Here is a 17,180-nt window from a genome sequence, read left to right as displayed (position 1 = left end):
CAGCCTAATTAATACTAAACTACACACACAATACATTTCATAAGAAGAACATCATGCCACAGTAGGCCAGTCATTTTTTGCCCATGTTAGCAGTTGGGTTTACTCTAGACATGTACACAGCTATTCTAGCCTTTGAAGCCAGACCTAGTCACATGTCTTTGCCTTTTGGTGTTTTCCATAATTTCTTAAATCTCACATTTTTCACCATGTAATATAGTTGGTGGTGAGCATCGCTGACTTTTGGGATAATCAGCAATGGAAATTGAAACTCTGTTGAACGTCTACTTTCAATTTCTCAGATATAAAACTGGCTGTGTCTGTACTCCATTGTCTGTACTCCACTTGACCAAAAGCTGAGGCAGTTCTTAGGAAGCTGATTTAACCTTAACTGTGAGTATATTTCAAATCACACTAATACTAACACGTCTGTGATATATTAATTTTTTATTTTAATTTTAAAATCGTCTTAGAGAACTAATGTCTTAACACAGCATATGCACAAAAAGGTTTTGCAACTTCTGGAACTGCAACTGTACAAATTATGCTATAAAAAATATTGCTCCGTCTTCATCATCAAGGAAAAACAAAAACAACTTTTTATCACTTAGTGGAGAGGTTAGAGCAAAACGTATTAACAATACTAAATGCTTTGCTTTTAGGGTTAAAACAATGCGTTTACATATTAAAGAGAAGTCTAAAGTAAACTGAAAATCCTTAAAATGTACATGCGTGAAAAAAATATTGAGTAAAATTGTAATTAGACTACTTATCCCTTCTGGCTCAGAGATATTGAAATGCGAGAAGATGAGGGTGGTGGGTGTGCTGAAGAGTATAGTCTCACTAATCTGATTTGTTCAGAATGGGTGAGCCGGAGCCGCTGTGGGAAAATATTTCTGGACGACCTGAGGAGCCCCTTTCTTTTAGTGACACCATTTTCATTTACACATGTACTTTGCTACAGGACTGTGGCAAAGGATGGTGGCGCGCTGACATTTAAGTCTTGTTAGGGGATTTTTTAAATTCTATATTTAGTCATGTATAGATCGGCAACAAGTGATGAGACTTTACCTTTGATACAGGTAGCCAGCCGTATTTGTCTGCATTTTGTAAAGTAGAAATTTCCAGTTGTGGTGCTTGTTACTGTTACATCTTGCTGTCTCTGACGTTACACTTTTTGTTTTCTGTTAGGCTTCGTTTTCCTCAAATAGTGTCAGTATCAGCAGCACCTTGTCCAAAGCATCCCTCTGCAGCTCACTGCAGATGATGACTCTCTGCAAGTTCTGTAAGTATTACAATATTAAAAATACTCCTCCTATGTCTATTAACTTCTCTATAGCATAATTCATCTTTCTATTTAATTGAAAATCTAATTTGTGGTGTGGTCTAGATATGTAGGAGGGACTTTATAACTCTTCTCACACAGATTTCATGTACAATTGTGTCTAGTACCTGTCCCACTGGTCGTGGTGGGGGTGGTTGTCTTTGCTGTTAGTGGAAACCTTGGGGACCCTCTTTTCGACTGCCTCCTGGACACAGACTACAATGAGCTCCTGAGTATAGTAGAGAATGGACTTCCACACTCCAGGACGCCCCAGCATGTTGCTGTCATCGGAGGGGGCATGGCTGGACTCACTGCAGCCAAATTTTTAGAGCAAGCAGGTCATAAGGTACAATACAACGTTTATGGTATAAATGTTTTCAAATTCAAAAGTGTGATGATTTCTCAGCCCCAGATAGGGGTCAGGAGCTTATCAATAAATCAATGATGTGGCATTTTCTGACGATAAAAACAATCCACAATGTGGAACTTGCGAAAGAAAAAAAAATCTAATTTTACATTTCTAAGGTCACAATAATCGAGGCCAGTAACCGGATTGGCGGTCGTGTGGAGACGTTCAGAAACATAAGGGAGGGCTGGTACGCAGAAGTGGGTGCCATGAGGATCCCCAACTTTCACAAGTAAGACACTATTCCACATATAAATGACCATATTCAAACCTATGTACAATAAAAAAGAAAGGAGCACTTTAAAAGTCCAATTGTGCCCAGATTTTTTTATTCTGCTTGTTGGTTTATTGTTTAAATCAATGTTATTTCTCTTACAGAATTCTTCTAACCTTTTTATCAAAATTACAAATTTCCTTGAACCCCTTCATACAAGATGACATCAACACCTACTATTTGATAAACGGCATACTCCAGAAAACATATGCTGTGGAGAACGACCCAAATGTCCTCAACTACACACTGAATGCGAGTGAGAGAGGGAAGTCTGCAGCTCAGCTCTTCACACAGGCTCTTTGGAAGGTCAGTGGGAATTGACACAGATGAGCCTTAACATTATGAGCACTGACCGGTCAACAGGCTCATGCCACTAAAATGATCAGCATCTACTGACAGATACTGGTATAAATACAGGTAAGAAATTGACTTGTCTTGAAAAGGACCAAACATTTTGAAAAGTGCTGCTCCCTGAGGTGTTCAACAATATTCCGTCATGATTGTGTGCAATGGAGCAAAGGCTGTTGCAGCAAGCTACATAAGCTTAATTATTGTCTGTTCTCAGGTGAGGGATGACCTCAAGTCTATGGGCTGCAGAGCCATGCTAAATAAATATGACGCATACACAGTGAAGGTAAGTAGCTTATTGAGTCCTTAAAATGAAAACTGTAGACTCAGGTCACAAATTGTCATACTCAAACATAAGTCAACAATTTTCTCTTCCAATATAAAACTATGGTTGAATTATTATATTGTTGACTACATTTTAAATTATAGACAGCAGTCTTTTTGACAGGAGTACCTGGTCAAGGAGGGGAATCTGAGCCGAGGAGCAGTGAGGATGATTGGGGACATCCTAAATGAAAACAGCCTTTTCTACATGTCCTTGGTGGAGATGCTCTACATACAGTCCGACATTGGTGACAATATACAGTAAGACCATTGATTATTTCCTTCTTTTTTGGGGGGGTGGTATGGCGAGGACAGTTATGTGAGGGTGATTCTGGCTTTAAATGTCAGTATTCTGGTGCAGTTTAATGCAAAGGTTTATAGAAACAGCTGTCTGACTGATTGCTCTAGGTGTCCAAATGTATCCCAAAAGTTTGTATAGGTGCTCTTGGGAAAGGATCCAAATTGCATTGGAGTGCCTGGGGTTTTTTGTTCACACAAAGGCTTGTTTGATGTTGTTTGGTGACATCATAAAGGCCGTGCCAACATCACCATAATGTAGTTGGCAAATATGAATATTTCAGACCCTAAAAACTTTTGGACTTTTGATTTTACTTTTTCCACAAGGAGTCTTTTTTTCCTTCAAATTTATACATATCCTGGAAGAGCATAATAATACAGAGAACGAGGTGACATCAGTATTTGTTCTCTTTCAGGTATTATGAAGTAACAGGAGGCTTTGAAAATCTTCCTCGAGCCTTTTTCAACATTCTCAACTCCACCATCCTTCTAAACTCCAAGGTCAAAGCGATAAGGCAGACGGGCAGCAGCGTCGCCCTCACGTATGAGGACGGGCGCAGACTGGGCTCCCTCACCAACCTCACAGTGGACTTTGCTCTAGTCACAGCCACGGCTAAAGCAACGCTTTTTATTGACTTCCAGCCTCCTCTTTCTGGAGACAAGATGGAGGCTCTGCGATCCGTGCACTACGCCAGCTCCACTAAAGTCATCCTCAGCTTCAGCGAGCGTTTCTGGGAACACGAGGGCATCAGAGGAGGCAAGAGCATTACGGACCAGATATCACGATTCATTTATTACCCAAGCCATACTTTCCCTGAAACTACAGCGGGGGCACTACTAGCGTCCTATACCTGTTCTGATGACTCCACACTTTTCCAAGGTATGAATGATGACCAACTGATGGCTGAGGTGCTGGAAGACTTGGTCAAGATCCATGGAGAGTACATCAGGCCTCTTTGGACAGGAGGACTGGTGAAAAAGTGGGGGTTGGATCCATATAGTCTTGGTGCGTTTGCCCTTTTCACGCCTTACCAGCAGGGACAGTATGCCAGTGAACTGTTCCAGAGTGAGGGGAGAGTGCATTTTGCAGGGGAGCACACAGCTATGCCTCACGGTTGGATTGAAACAGCAATGAAATCTGCCTTAAGAGCAGCAAAAAACATTAACAGCCAGACACTTTAACCTACAAGCACAGTGGGGATGTCATGAAAAGCCTGTTTAAGTATAGTTTATGGCATCAGAAGATGGAAGAGGTGACAACTCAGGAAAAAGCCAGTTCCTTGGTTACATACATTAATACATACAATACATACATTCATTTTTGAGCATTTTGTGTTCTTGTTGTTTTATTTGAAAAGAAATGCCCTATGTTATATATAAATATAAAAAAGTGCACTCCATCTTATCAAAATGAGGCAATTATGTAATGATATTGTATTGTTTTCAAACATATCTAAATTAAAATGTTTTTTGGACAATTTTGTACTTTTGAAATGCATTACCAGATCCATGAAGAACAAACCTTAAGGGGGAAAAAGAAAAGAAAACATAAACAAGAAGAATCAAGAATTGACACAGATTTATTGATATTTGAGCATTTTCAATGGTCTTTCAATACATAATTTCATGATAGTTGGAATAAACAGTATTTGGCACCCCAAATACACTGACTAGATGAAAGTTTGCAGTCTGCTCCAAGTTCCTCCTATACATGTATACGCCTTTTGCGAACACTGTAGCCAATTACTAGTACTTTTGGCACAATACAATGAAAGCATGATGTTCAAAACGTCTGTTGTCAAAAAACAGTCCATTGTTAATGTGCTCCCTTCTGCACCATCTGTGTGAAGCGGTTAGTGATGGTCAAAGTGGTGTCTATGAATCTCTCCACGCAGCTCACCAAACACGTCTCTGTCCTGTAGTCCAGCTTTGAGCCTGGCGTGTCCACGCACTTGTCCCAGCAGACGTCTGTGAAAGTGTGCACCTGAAACAGCAAGGAGTATACTGTTCAACTGTACATCAGTTCAAAAATATCCACATGATTTATTACACTTCTGAAGGATGTGATTTCTTAGGTAGTGTGTGCGTGTGTGTGTACTTGTACATATAACTTTATTTTTAACCAACAGAGTGAGGACATTTTTGTTTGAAGGACTGTTTGAGCGTCAAGATATGGTTTTAGGGTTAGGGTTAGAATTGGGTTTAGATTAGGTTTAGGGTTAGGATTAAGGTTAGGGGCTGGGTTATACATTATGCCTATGAGTGTCCTCGCTAAGATAGAAGTACAAGATTGAATGTGTAAGTGTGTGTGTAAGTGCGTGCGTCTGCTATAAGTCCCTCGTTTTATTAGTCAAAGCCAACTGTAAAGTAAGCGTAATAGGCATACTACCATGTTCTTTTATCACCGTGAGTTTGTTTACATACTCTGCAACATTAGACTGATTAAGCATAGACTGGACTGTGATTATGTTGTAGGTATAGCACAATACAAATGTGAGGAAAACTGTGAAATGATGAACATAATGCATGCATACAGTTTACATGTCTGCAATTTACAGTCAATGAAATGAACCCGAGCTCTTCAGTAAACATGTGTTAGCTAAGCTAGGCTTTTCTGTAGCTTGTGATACAAACCTGTGCCTGAAACTGTGCTTTCTGTTGCTCGATGGCAATCATTCGCTGCAGCTCTGTTGCCTCTGCCTTTTCCGAAGCACTCAAGTTATCAAAGTTGTCCATTGTGGTGTTACACAACGTTTATAAGCGCGTTACCGGTGAAATGATGCAGTTAAAAGGTGCTCAAATGCTGGAGTGACCTTCGGCTTTCGGGAGAATGCCGCAATCTCCAAACTCCCCTGATCTATAGTAAATTGCTACTCTGCAGAAGCACAGTGCAAGTGAACAGCTAGCTCATCCGGTTACTTTTAGATCAGCGAACGGCCAATGTATAGGAAATGACGTTTAGAGAGCTCGCCGATGTTCTAATAAGATCGTTTTTAACATTCTCGTCAATATCTGAGTAATTGATCTAATTACAAAATATGTACGATATCATACATCAAAACTAAATTCTAAGCTATAATACTTTCTAATCATATTAAAAGACCCACAGAATGTGTGCTTGTTTTTGTTAGTGTCACTCATCTTGTGCAGCCTAAACTCTTCGGCTCAAGGAGTCTTTGGAAAGCACATCCGGGTCACCGTGGTGACCTTGGTGTGTTGTTCATCATGGCGTCTATCGTCAGGTTGAGTTCTGTGTGTCGTAGGGGAGTTAAACGTAAGTTCTCTTTCGTATTTGCGGTGTTTTTTTTATGTCATTACTCTATGTGGATGTGTTTATCTTTTTATTATACGGTGTGTTTTGTAGAAGTTCCAATGCTAGCTGAAAAATCACGGGGAGTGGTTTGGGCTTCTTTCTCTTAATAATACGTTCACCGCCCTCGTGTGAAAACAAGGGACTGGTTTAATATAAACTGAAACTACTATGACAATTACTGACTGATGATTCTTTTACTGATTCGTTATAAATAGGCCAGAAAGCAGGGCGAGACACATAAGCTGCATTTCATTCGCTCAAAACATAATCAGACATTTTAAGCTCCATAAATGTTTATGTGTTTGTAAAGAAGTCCCTTTTTATAAATGTAGTTCTTATTTAATATATGCCACAGTGTCTACTTTATGATCTAAGTAAAGTTCATTTAAGGTCTGCAGCATTCTGTCGCCCTCTTCTGTTTGTTGTGTGAATTTGGTTGACGTATAGCTTCACACAACATCCTGATTATTACTTTAAAAACATGCATATCTCAACGCAGATACAATGACTTGGTATTTTATAGTCACTTGTCACAAACGTGAAAATAACACTGCATTACATAAGAGGACAAGATGCACATTCAATTGAATTGCTACAAGTATTCAGCCACGCTACCTTCAGTAACAATGACAAACATGTACAAACATGTCTTGTTAGAATATTAATATGTGGTTGTTTTGGTTTTCTAATTTGCAAATTTGGTTCATGTCTTGTGTATGATCTCATATTTACGTCCCACTTGTTGAAATTTGAACTTGTTTGTACAGCTCTGTTCTACCAGACCACGTTGCTGGCCAGACCATTGGTTGTGCCACACAAACACCAGGAACAGCCATACCAGCTCACAGCAAAGATTCATGCCTCTCAGGCTCTGTACGGTGAGTGGCATGTGTGGACCAAATATGGCGTTTAACGTGACCTACCCTGTACATGTAGACCTCAAACCACAAACCAGAGGAAAAGATCTAGCTTATTGCTGAAGAAGTGACACATTTATTGCATAATACTGCAGGTGTGACCTCTACATTAGGTTGTGCAATCAGAAATAATTTAGTCAACAAGCATATCAAGTTTACTTAAGGGGACGCATTAAAAACAGATTAAAGTGTGAGAAAATGCATAGTATGTAATACAATTCTACTTTCACTGCCAGAAATCTAACCATGTACGGTAAATTTTGGCTCAACAAAATTTGTAAACAAACATTTCAAATAAAATTTCTATCAAACTATCAAACGTTGTTTAAATCTCTACAGTTTTTCAACTATTAAAGACAAGTTGATTGTTGATTTTTGTTTTTGTTTCCTCTCCTCCACAGCGGGCTCTGCTTCTAAAGCTGCCTCTATGCACTGGACAGCAGAGCGTGTCCTGAGCATCGTTCTGCTGGCTATGGGCCCCGTGGCCTACTATAGCCCCGGTCCAGTCATTGACTACTCTCTGGCTGCTGCCCTCACTCTGCACGGTCACTGGTAAGAATTTAAACAACAGTTACTATTTTTGGATGCTTAGTTATGCACTTGGAACACATTCAACTCATCCAAATACTGCTGACACTTGAGACAAGTCGGTTTCTCCCTTCAGTCCGTGTGGTCAGTAGTAACCTGCACTTATATTGCTGACGCACTTTGTTCCTCCATTATTTATTATTATTTCCCCTCACTAAAAACAGTTTGTTCTCTTGGGAGTCTAGTTCTTCTGCCATCGTATCACTAAATCTGCATCTGTTACTTTCACTTTAAACCAAATAGTGCTCATCTGCAAGATGACATGATTACCCAGTAACTCTTGTGTACTATATGGCTGCTATAACCTAACCTCAAGAGGCTGAGGGGTATTTTTTTTCTTCCGGAATCAGAGTGTTAGATGTTCACCAGTCAGATTTGTGCAGCCTTGCTATCAGGTACAGCTGCATTAGATAAAAGTTGCAGCTGAACAACTTTTATCTTGCAGTTCAGCTGCAAAATAAAAGTTCCTTTAATCTTCCTTCACTCATCATTTTAGCCGTTTAAGCAAATTGCAATATTTATCATAATTTTTTTTTATGTATAGATTGAAATCAGCAACAGCTTACAATTTTTGTTCCAATTTAATGAAACGTTTTTACATGGTGTAGTTAAATAATTTTAAATATTTATTATTTTAAATATTTGTTATTTATATTTGTTACAGCAATATTTAGCAATATCAATGAATAATGCAAGTTTTGGTCTGCAATGGTGAAGCTCTAAGTGTAACAAGTACTGTAGTATGTTTAAGTACATTTAATCACATCATGTGTGAGGTCAATATCAAACTAATACTTAGTTTCAGACTTGTTTCTTTATAGATATTTGTTTTATTTTTTTTCACTGTCCAATCACCAGTTCCTTGTGATAAAAAAAATATATTTTACGTAGTTGAAAAGGCTAATGCATTAGATTTGTTTACAGTGTGTGTTTTCTGTATAGGGGCCTTGGGCAGGTGTTAACAGACTATGTTCATGGAGAGGCAAAGATCAAGATGGCCAACGCAGGACTTTTCCTTCTGTCCACTGTCACCTTTGCGGGCCTTTGCTACTTCAACTACCATGACGTAGGCATCTGTAAAGCTGTCGCCCTGCTATGGAGCAAATAAATGACAGACTCTGGACTGGAAGGTGGGAGTAGGGGATGCCTCATGTCCTGGATCATTGTAAATTCAGGGGTTCTATGTAAATTGTTATAAATATATTATTTTGACACCATTACAGTGATTCAGAGATGTATAATTGTATTACTGATACCATTTAGTGCTCTCTGCACACATGATTTTCAGTAGTGGTTGGTGACATAACTCATTCCTACATGTGGCTGAGCAGCTATCTAATGTATGCGCTGGCTTCCACTTTGGATTGTGGTCCTCCACCTTTGAATGATCGTTCAGTTCAAGAAAAGCAATATTTATACTGCCGCTGCATTATCTCGTGTTTTAATCTTTTTTCATAAAGCGTATTTCTTTCAGGTCTTACATAATTGTGGTATAATTTGACTGTATTCACAAATACTTTGTTTTTGTGTTGTTACTACAGTACATTGTAACTACTAGTACTGTATTATACTTTAAACGCACAATGCACTGCTCATGCAACATTGACAGCTATTTATGATTTGCATAGCACCAAATTTATAAAAGTGATGGGTTTGATAAACGTATGTTTGTTGCCACCAACGATATACAGTGTGTACCCGATATCACGATGACAAATTGAGACTTAAGATCTGCCGTACTCAAGAACCACCAGATTAAGAGGGACTCAAATCGCTTTACATCACGGAAGGAGCCGCTCGCCCATTCACACTCACATTCAGACACCAGTGTCAGACACTGGAGGCAAGGTGGGTGAAGTGTGTTGCCTAAGGACAAAACGACAGTGTGCACCTGCGGGGTTTGAACTGCCAAACCTCCGGTCACAAGACGACCTGCGCTACTATCATACCACTGTTACACATCTTTTGATCTTTTAGTGTTGAGGCAATTCCCTGATTTCTTGCAGTAGACAGAGCTTTTTAACTCTCGTCATTCTTGAACACTCGTGACAGCAGAGTGCAGGATATAACCTAGAATATACCTGTTAATAATGTGCTGTATGTGTACCTGTCAAATTCAAATGAATAAAAAGCATGAAAGATTTATTCAGATTCAGATTCAGAAGACTTTATTTCTATCCAAGGGGCAATTTATTACAAATAATAACAACTTGAAAGCATTGTTTCTGTTTACCAAGTGAAAAAGCACTAGAGCAGCATTTAAAATGAGTTATCATTACAAAAGCTTTACCCCGTTACAGTTGCTTAAATTGTATTTCTGGCCAACTATGTTTTTAGAACAAGGCTTCATGACTTGGGAGAATGTTGAAAAGCAAAGCCAACACACTTATCCTCATATTTTTTTGCCATTTGTATTAAACTGCATATAATTTCGGTTTGGTCCATTCACAAACTCTGCATGACGCACACAGCGCTTCTATTTCCTAAATGTTTTGATGTTTTTTCTTCATATGTGTCCAAGTCAAATACTCGGTATGTGTTTCATGTGATGAAATTAGATGCCATCCACATCTTTGCTTACAGAAATAAAAATGAGTGGCCGGACAAGTTTTTTTTTTCTTTAAATAATATTACACTGATTCAGTCGTGGCTAGAATTTGTCAAAGAGAAAGGGACAATGTTTCTGAATAACGGTGAGCTTAATATTTTGAGTAAGGGTGGAAGGATGTCTGCTGCTGAAAAAGGGGTTTATTACTGTACGTTGGTTGAAATCTGGTAAATAAAGATAAAATAATGCTGCAAACTGATGCGTTTTAAATTCCTATATTTTCAAAAAGTATATAAAACTTGGAAAATTAGAATATCGTTCAAAAGTTTATGCATTTATTTCTGTAATTCAACTCAAAATGTGTCTCAAAGTTTTCTCCTGCCTCATCAGCAGTAACCAGAGAAGATTCAGAGCAATCTTCGCCTAAGGACACAATACACAGTACCAGCGGTGGAAGAAGAAGTACTCAATATTCTTCATTAATTAAGTAAAAGTGCAGATACAGGACCAAAAATGTACTTAATAAAATTTTAAATTTGTGCTTAAGTCAACGTATAAAAGTATGCATTGTAAAATGTACCTTATTAGTAAAAAGTATTTCAGAGTTTAATGTGCAGGATTTTTAAAATAATTTGAATCAAACCAGGTCTAAATGAGTAAACCACCAACTCAGGTCAAAACAGGAACTAAACCAGGTCAAAACCAGATCTAAACTGGGACTAAACCAGTCCATCGTAGAGAGGTCACTTTGAAAATAAAATACTTTTACTTTTAACCCTTTTTAAAAATGTAGTGGAGTAGAAAGTACAGATGCAGGCTCTAAAATGTAGTGAAGTAAAAGTAAAAAAGTATTCATCATAAAATGTACTTAAGTAAAGTAAAAGTACTTATAATTTGAACTTTACTTTCCACTACTGCACATTACTGACCAAAAAGGTTGCCTTCATGTGTTTAAAATTGAGGCGGTGGGCAATTGAAAATGCCATGGTGGTAACTTTGGTAACTGTCAAATTGCACATTTTTTGTCTTCTAATATTTCTGTTATTACTGGGAGAATCTCAATGTTCAGTGTCTTCTCGGTCCTCCATGTTTTGGACAAAATAGACAAGAAGGGAAAAAGTTGAAACTAATGCACTTAAAAAAAATAGAAAGACAAAGAACACCATCTGGAAGGAAGGTGGCTATGATATTTTAGGGAAGCCTATGCTCCGTAGACTTCTTCCAGAGCAGGGAGGTTCCCATTGCCAATAGTGGGAAAAGTAAGACATAAACAAATTCTACTACACTTGGGATGTTTACATTGTAACAATCTTTAAAATGTGATTTTGGTTATCTTAGCCACAAACTTCTCACAGTTTGTATAAGACAAAACCTTTGCCAAAGAAGGTAGGTCTGTGAATTATCCTGTCATGGTTTGAGGTGGGGTGAGGAAATAAAACCCAAAATGCAGGACTGCAGCAAAACTGGTGATGTTTAATAAAGGACAAAAACCAAAATAACAAAATCCAAAGATGACAAAACTCAAAAGGGGCACAGGTGTAACACATCAGGGCAGAATTAACTCAAGGGAAGCAAAGCAAAATCACACATGTAAAAATAAAACAGGACTAGACCAAAGACAACATACAAAAACAGGGGAACAATAGACCAATCATGACACATCCAACAAGGAAACAGTTTCTTGCAAAACCAATTTGGCATCCATCTCTTCACCCCGTGTCCTTAACCGATGTTAGGGACACAGAGGGAACCATTTATGGGCATAACGCGATATCCTTAGTCCTCCTGGTTATAACATGTTATCTGTAAATGAAAACTGTTTCTTAAGTTGTGGAGAAGTTCACTTAATTCTCAACTGGTTGAAATTTGAACTTGTTTTGTGCAGCTCTGTTCTACCAGACCACGTTGCTGGCCAGCAGGGTTAATTTTAACAAAAATGTTTGTTCTTTCATTTTAGTTGAGATTTAAAAATCTCTTCAATGTAAGTCAAATTTAGTCGACATTGCAGTTATAATATTTATTATGATCATATTTAATCAAGGTTCTCTGCTTCATGGAGTTTCTCCCACAAGAAACAAAGCTCAGAGCTGTTCCTTTGGCAGAGAATTTAAATGATCGAAGGCCCTTTCAAACGGTCATTGGAAGTTTGGATGATTTTAGTTTCTTCTTTTCATTTTTATTTAGTTATATCTTAGTCAACGATAATATCTGGACATTATATTTATATTTTGTCTCATGAAAAACTGTTAATTTAATATGTTGACTAAATATTTTAGTCGACAAAATTAACAGTGCTGGCCAGACCATTGGTTGTGCCACACAAATACCAGGGGCAGCCATACCAGTTCACAGACTTTGTGGCCATGTCTGTGAAAGACACTACACCAACAAAGTCCTTTCCTTAACTTCCTATTCTGAAGTTCTTCAGTTACAGTATGTTTATGTAATACCCAATATGACTTCCTGCTTTTCATTTCTTTAAGTTGAAGCTAGTTCTTTGAGTGAGTTATTTTTAGATATTCTTTGATTCAATTTTAAAAAGAAAAATTCTCCTGTTCGCTGTCTCCATCATCGGGGCATAACATCAACTTCAGTTCAGAATCTGATGGACCACCAAATCCCAGCACTTTTTGTTGGTACCGCGAGGACTTGAACTTGTACGTGTTTGTTGACTTATCATGAATCATGAAAAACACAGCTTCATGTTCACTGCCTTCTATAGGCCCATCAAGCTGTACAAAGGAAAAGTAAATTTTACTAGATACAGATCAAAGTTTTTTATGGATGTAGGACTGGTAAAGTATGGGGACTTCACCTGTATTTCTTCCGGACAAACTTCTGTGTCATTTTTGCAGACTGCTGCATACTTTTTATCACCTTGGAGAGCATACAGTATCACAGCCTTACCAATGTGTGCATTTGAGCTTACATCTTTATAAATGTTGAGGTTCAGTTTATATCCGTCTACAACAAAAACAGAAATATAAATATATGGAAAGTATCTCTTAAATTTGAAGTTACATGAATAATGCCTACCTGAGCTTGTGTGTGCTTCAGTGAGTTCTTTCTGATCAAACTTAGCCTCAGCCTCATTAAAAATCAAAAAACTATCATTATGACACCGGATCAAACGCTTCCACGTCTTTGACAATTCAAATGTGTCCGTATCTGTAAAAAAATAAACAAGAGGATAACATTTAATAAATGTTACATCACCACTTCAATCTAAAACAATTGGCTTTTGGCTTACCCACTTCATCTTCAGTAAACTCACCTACACAAAAAAAGTACATTAAAAAAAATATAATTATATATCAGTATATATATATATTATATATGTCAGAATGTATTTTTAGTCTTACCTACAAAACAGAAAGCATCACCATGTATTCCCGCAAATGTAAGAGCAGAACAGACATCAGCCATGAGTTAAAACTCTGTAAAAAACAAAAACAAAAAAACACTGAAAAAACAAACATTACATATGTTTCCGCAAGTCAACAAAAGGCCAACAAGAATATGTTGAGGTACCAACTAGGGCTGAATGATATGGACGCATGCCAGATATCGATGCGATACGGGTTAGGTGAAAACAAAGCATTTTTCTGGAAAAATCAAATCACAATACAAAAGAGTGCAGATTTATTGATGAAAATCTATATTGTTTGTATCTTGCTTTTTCGGTTTGAACATTTTGAATGTTCATATCTCGATATCAATATGATAACGATATATCTTTCAGCCCTAGTACCAAACCAAACTGACAATAGGTAGCGTTCACGTGACATCACAACATTCTAAAGAGCCTATAGTTTAAAATTGGGGTGGAGGGCAACTGACGGTAACTATGGTAACAGTGGTAACTGACAAAATACATATATTTTTATGTCTTTGTTTTTTGGCTCATATCTCAGTCATTACTGGACACAAAGTTCATTATCTCCTCTGTCAGCACATATGAACTAATGTCCAATTATTTTCTCCGAAAAACGTCACAAAGTGGTGAGAATATGCGAAAACATGAGTGTGATGTTGTCCAATAAAAAGGACTTTCAGACATAGAAATAATATCACAGGTTTGTGAGTCCAATCACGATCAAACACTGAAGAGGAAAAACATTTGTCAATTTTAGTTTTTGAGATTTCTTAGAAAAACTGTATTTCTCCCATAGAGTTATATTGGCCCTGCCCTCCATCTGACATTATGCCATCAGCACATTCTAAATCATGAACGCTACCTATTCTTTTTCATTGCATCAACTGACAGGGCGCTTAAATTGGCCAGTAAAGATTAGTAAAGATTAGGGAATTGTTCGGATTCGTTTTTTCCAATTGCCGATCATTCAATTCAGCGAAATCTTTAAATCAGGATTAAGCTCGGTCTGCACCAAACTGAGCCTCGCCAAGTGATGGCGACATAGACGAACGAACGATCAAAAGTTAACGCGTTTTGTGGTTCGTTCAAAAACGATTATTATTCACATAATAATCAGAATTATTCACATAAAAATCAGAATTATTAAGTGAATAATTCTGATTATTCACATAAATTTGCATCTAGAATTGATAGAAGATCCGACTCCAAACTGCGTTCCTGTGCGGGTCAAATCCGCGTTTAACAACCCAATAAAAGCGCGTGGATGGTTAACATATTTATACGAAGCCATAGGATACAACCTTTCCTTCAGGAGTCCCGCGCTGGTGCTTGGCTCATTGAAGTGACAGCGCGCGTGTGATGTTTGAGCGCGGACAGACCATTGAAGTAAATATAACAGACAGACACCTCCACGTTCCGGACAAAATGAACAGGAAGTGAAAACCGAGAAGTTGATGCTCTTGTTTTTTTTTAAGACACTGCCTGCAAGGAAGATGCTTATATGAATTTTGGTGATATGCTCCGTAACCAAACGTGGGACACCAAAGATTCTGCGATGTTTGTTGTTTGCATTGTAACATCTACTTACAATGTTATTTTTGATCCCCTTAGCACCAAAACCCTCACGGTTTGTTCAAGACAAAACTTTTGTGCCAACTCCATACATGTGACTTTTGGTTGGCAAACAGCTGTTTAGAACTGTGCCTATTTAAATATAAATTAAAATGGAAGTTGAACCTCCAATGAATGGACTTTTAATAACTCTGTAGTGGTGGACAGAGAGTTGCAAAGTGGAGTTCCAAACGGCTGATTTGCCAACCAAAATGACAGTGAGAATGACTGAGAATGGTCATATCCACAGCTTCAATGATTAGGCTATTCAACAAGGAAACAGTTCTTGTAAAAAAAAAAAAAAAAAAAAAAAGGCGGATAATTTGTAGGAAATTGAAAATGTTAACTTCAGTATTTTAAATGTGTACATTGATACCAGTATGTTAAAGTGATAGTCTGGAAGTCTAAATGTTTTACAAATTTTATAAAATGTGCCAAATCGAACCACCTGGTCTTTCATTTTGATGCAAAGTAAGTAATTAAGTAAGTAAGTAACAGATATGTTGTTGACTTTTTAAAATTTCGGTTCCTGCTCTCCTCATTTTGCGAACTAAGAAGGGCTTTCTGGAGGACGGATTTGATTGTTTACTTTCAAATTCACTCTATCTCTCCTCACTTTGCAAACTTACAGACTGTCACTTTAAATTACAACTACCACTGACTGGTATAGCTGCTTTGCTTTACCAACATGATCTCGCACTGTTCCGGACTGGCAATTTGGCACAGGGCAGCCCTTACCAAAGTACAGCACATCGCGACCCCCAAGATCCCACAGAGCACCCCAATAGTATGAATTCACTCTTCAAAGAATATGAAATGTTTTTTTTTTATCATACATTTCTCATTATTTTACATAATAATTAGCAAACACTGATTAGAGGCTAAATATGTAATACCAAATATTATTAAAAACGTAATTCATTATAATAAAACAAATACACATAAAGGTCAAACCCATTCATTTCTATGTAAATGACGTGGGGACAACCTAGGCTTCCCTGAAGTGCCTCTGAGGTCCCCGAACCCCACTTTGGGACTGGCTAGCATAAAGCATTCCATAAAAAGCACAATTCTTAAAGGCTTGGCATGTCCACAGTGCAGTTAGATGTATTGTGCTAAATTGATGTGTTGCGTAACATATCTGTCAAACAGTGGTAATAGCTTACTATATACCATACATATCTATTTAGATATGGGCGCCCATAAAGCAAGTCACAGAAAAGTCAAACAGTGCTGAACACGCCGCTGAACTGTCGGTGCTCTCAGACCTATCGTTTCCTGAAGCCATAAAAGCACAGCAGAGTTTTATTTTTGTGCAGTACAGCAAAACGACACCTATGGGTTATAGCAGGGGAGGGGGACCGCGAGTGTACACAGTAAATGCTTACGTCAAGGCATTTTTATTACACAACATTCATGAACATACTGATTTAATACATATCATAGGCAGTTTGGATGTCTATGCCTTGCCTTTGTCATTACTTGATATCAATAGTAAGCTATATGACTACAACATATATAAAGATGATTGGTTTACACAATTAAATAAATCAGAGCAAGTAGAAATATGTGCAACTTTAAATGCCACACTAAAAATAAAAAGTTTATACTTCAAACTTCATTAAGTATATTTGCATACGGTCTAAAAATATATATGGGAAAATGAGAAGATGCCGGTTCTTTGTTTACAAAAAGTCATAAGTTGCTGATACCATCTACGCTGGGGGCTAAGATACAAATAATTAGAGCAATAAACCACATTTTAAGTCTCTGTTAAACAGTCTTTGACAAGCATTGCCTAAAGCTCATCCTGTCAAATAACCACTATTTTTTGAAACCACCATCCATGGTCAATAG

General features: G+C 37.7%; 3 protein-coding genes across 3 annotated transcripts; 2 read left to right on the top strand and 1 right to left on the bottom strand.

Annotated features, from left to right (window-relative positions):
* The first annotated feature begins 341 nt into the window (after positions 1 to 341).
* Positions 342 to 4,237, top strand: il4i1 (interleukin 4 induced 1). Its single transcript, XM_079563273.1, has 8 exons — positions 342 to 390; positions 1,189 to 1,282; positions 1,447 to 1,667; positions 1,847 to 1,959; positions 2,106 to 2,307; positions 2,567 to 2,635; positions 2,798 to 2,934; positions 3,387 to 4,237. The coding sequence occupies exons 2-8, from the start codon at positions 1,261 to 1,263 to the stop codon at positions 4,150 to 4,152; spliced, it is 1,530 nt and encodes a 509-aa protein (XP_079419399.1). The 5' UTR covers positions 342 to 390; positions 1,189 to 1,260; the 3' UTR covers positions 4,153 to 4,237.
* A 320-nt stretch (positions 4,238 to 4,557) lies between these two features.
* timm8b (translocase of inner mitochondrial membrane 8 homolog B (yeast)) lies at positions 4,558 to 5,878 on the bottom strand. The gene is made up of 2 exons (XM_079572370.1): positions 5,605 to 5,878; positions 4,558 to 4,954 (listed from the first exon to the last, which is right to left on the bottom strand). Exons 1-2 carry the CDS (start codon positions 5,704 to 5,706, stop codon positions 4,787 to 4,789), a joined length of 270 nt encoding a protein of 89 aa, XP_079428496.1. The 5' UTR covers positions 5,707 to 5,878; the 3' UTR covers positions 4,558 to 4,786.
* Positions 5,879 to 6,143: 265 nt separating this feature from the next.
* On the top strand, positions 6,144 to 10,582 carry sdhdb (succinate dehydrogenase complex, subunit D, integral membrane protein b). Its single transcript, XM_079572258.1, has 4 exons — positions 6,144 to 6,244; positions 7,051 to 7,161; positions 7,602 to 7,752; positions 8,731 to 10,582. Exons 1-4 carry the CDS (start codon positions 6,196 to 6,198, stop codon positions 8,894 to 8,896), a joined length of 477 nt encoding a protein of 158 aa, XP_079428384.1. The 5' UTR covers positions 6,144 to 6,195; the 3' UTR covers positions 8,897 to 10,582.
* The last annotated feature ends 6,598 nt before the right edge of the window (positions 10,583 to 17,180 follow it).

The sequence above is a fragment of the Gobius niger genome (assembly GCF_951799975.1).
Source record: "Gobius niger genome assembly, chromosome: 1".
Taxonomy (NCBI): Eukaryota; Metazoa; Chordata; class Actinopteri; order Gobiiformes; family Gobiidae; genus Gobius; species Gobius niger.
This window is presented reverse-complemented; position numbering and strand designations above follow the sequence as displayed.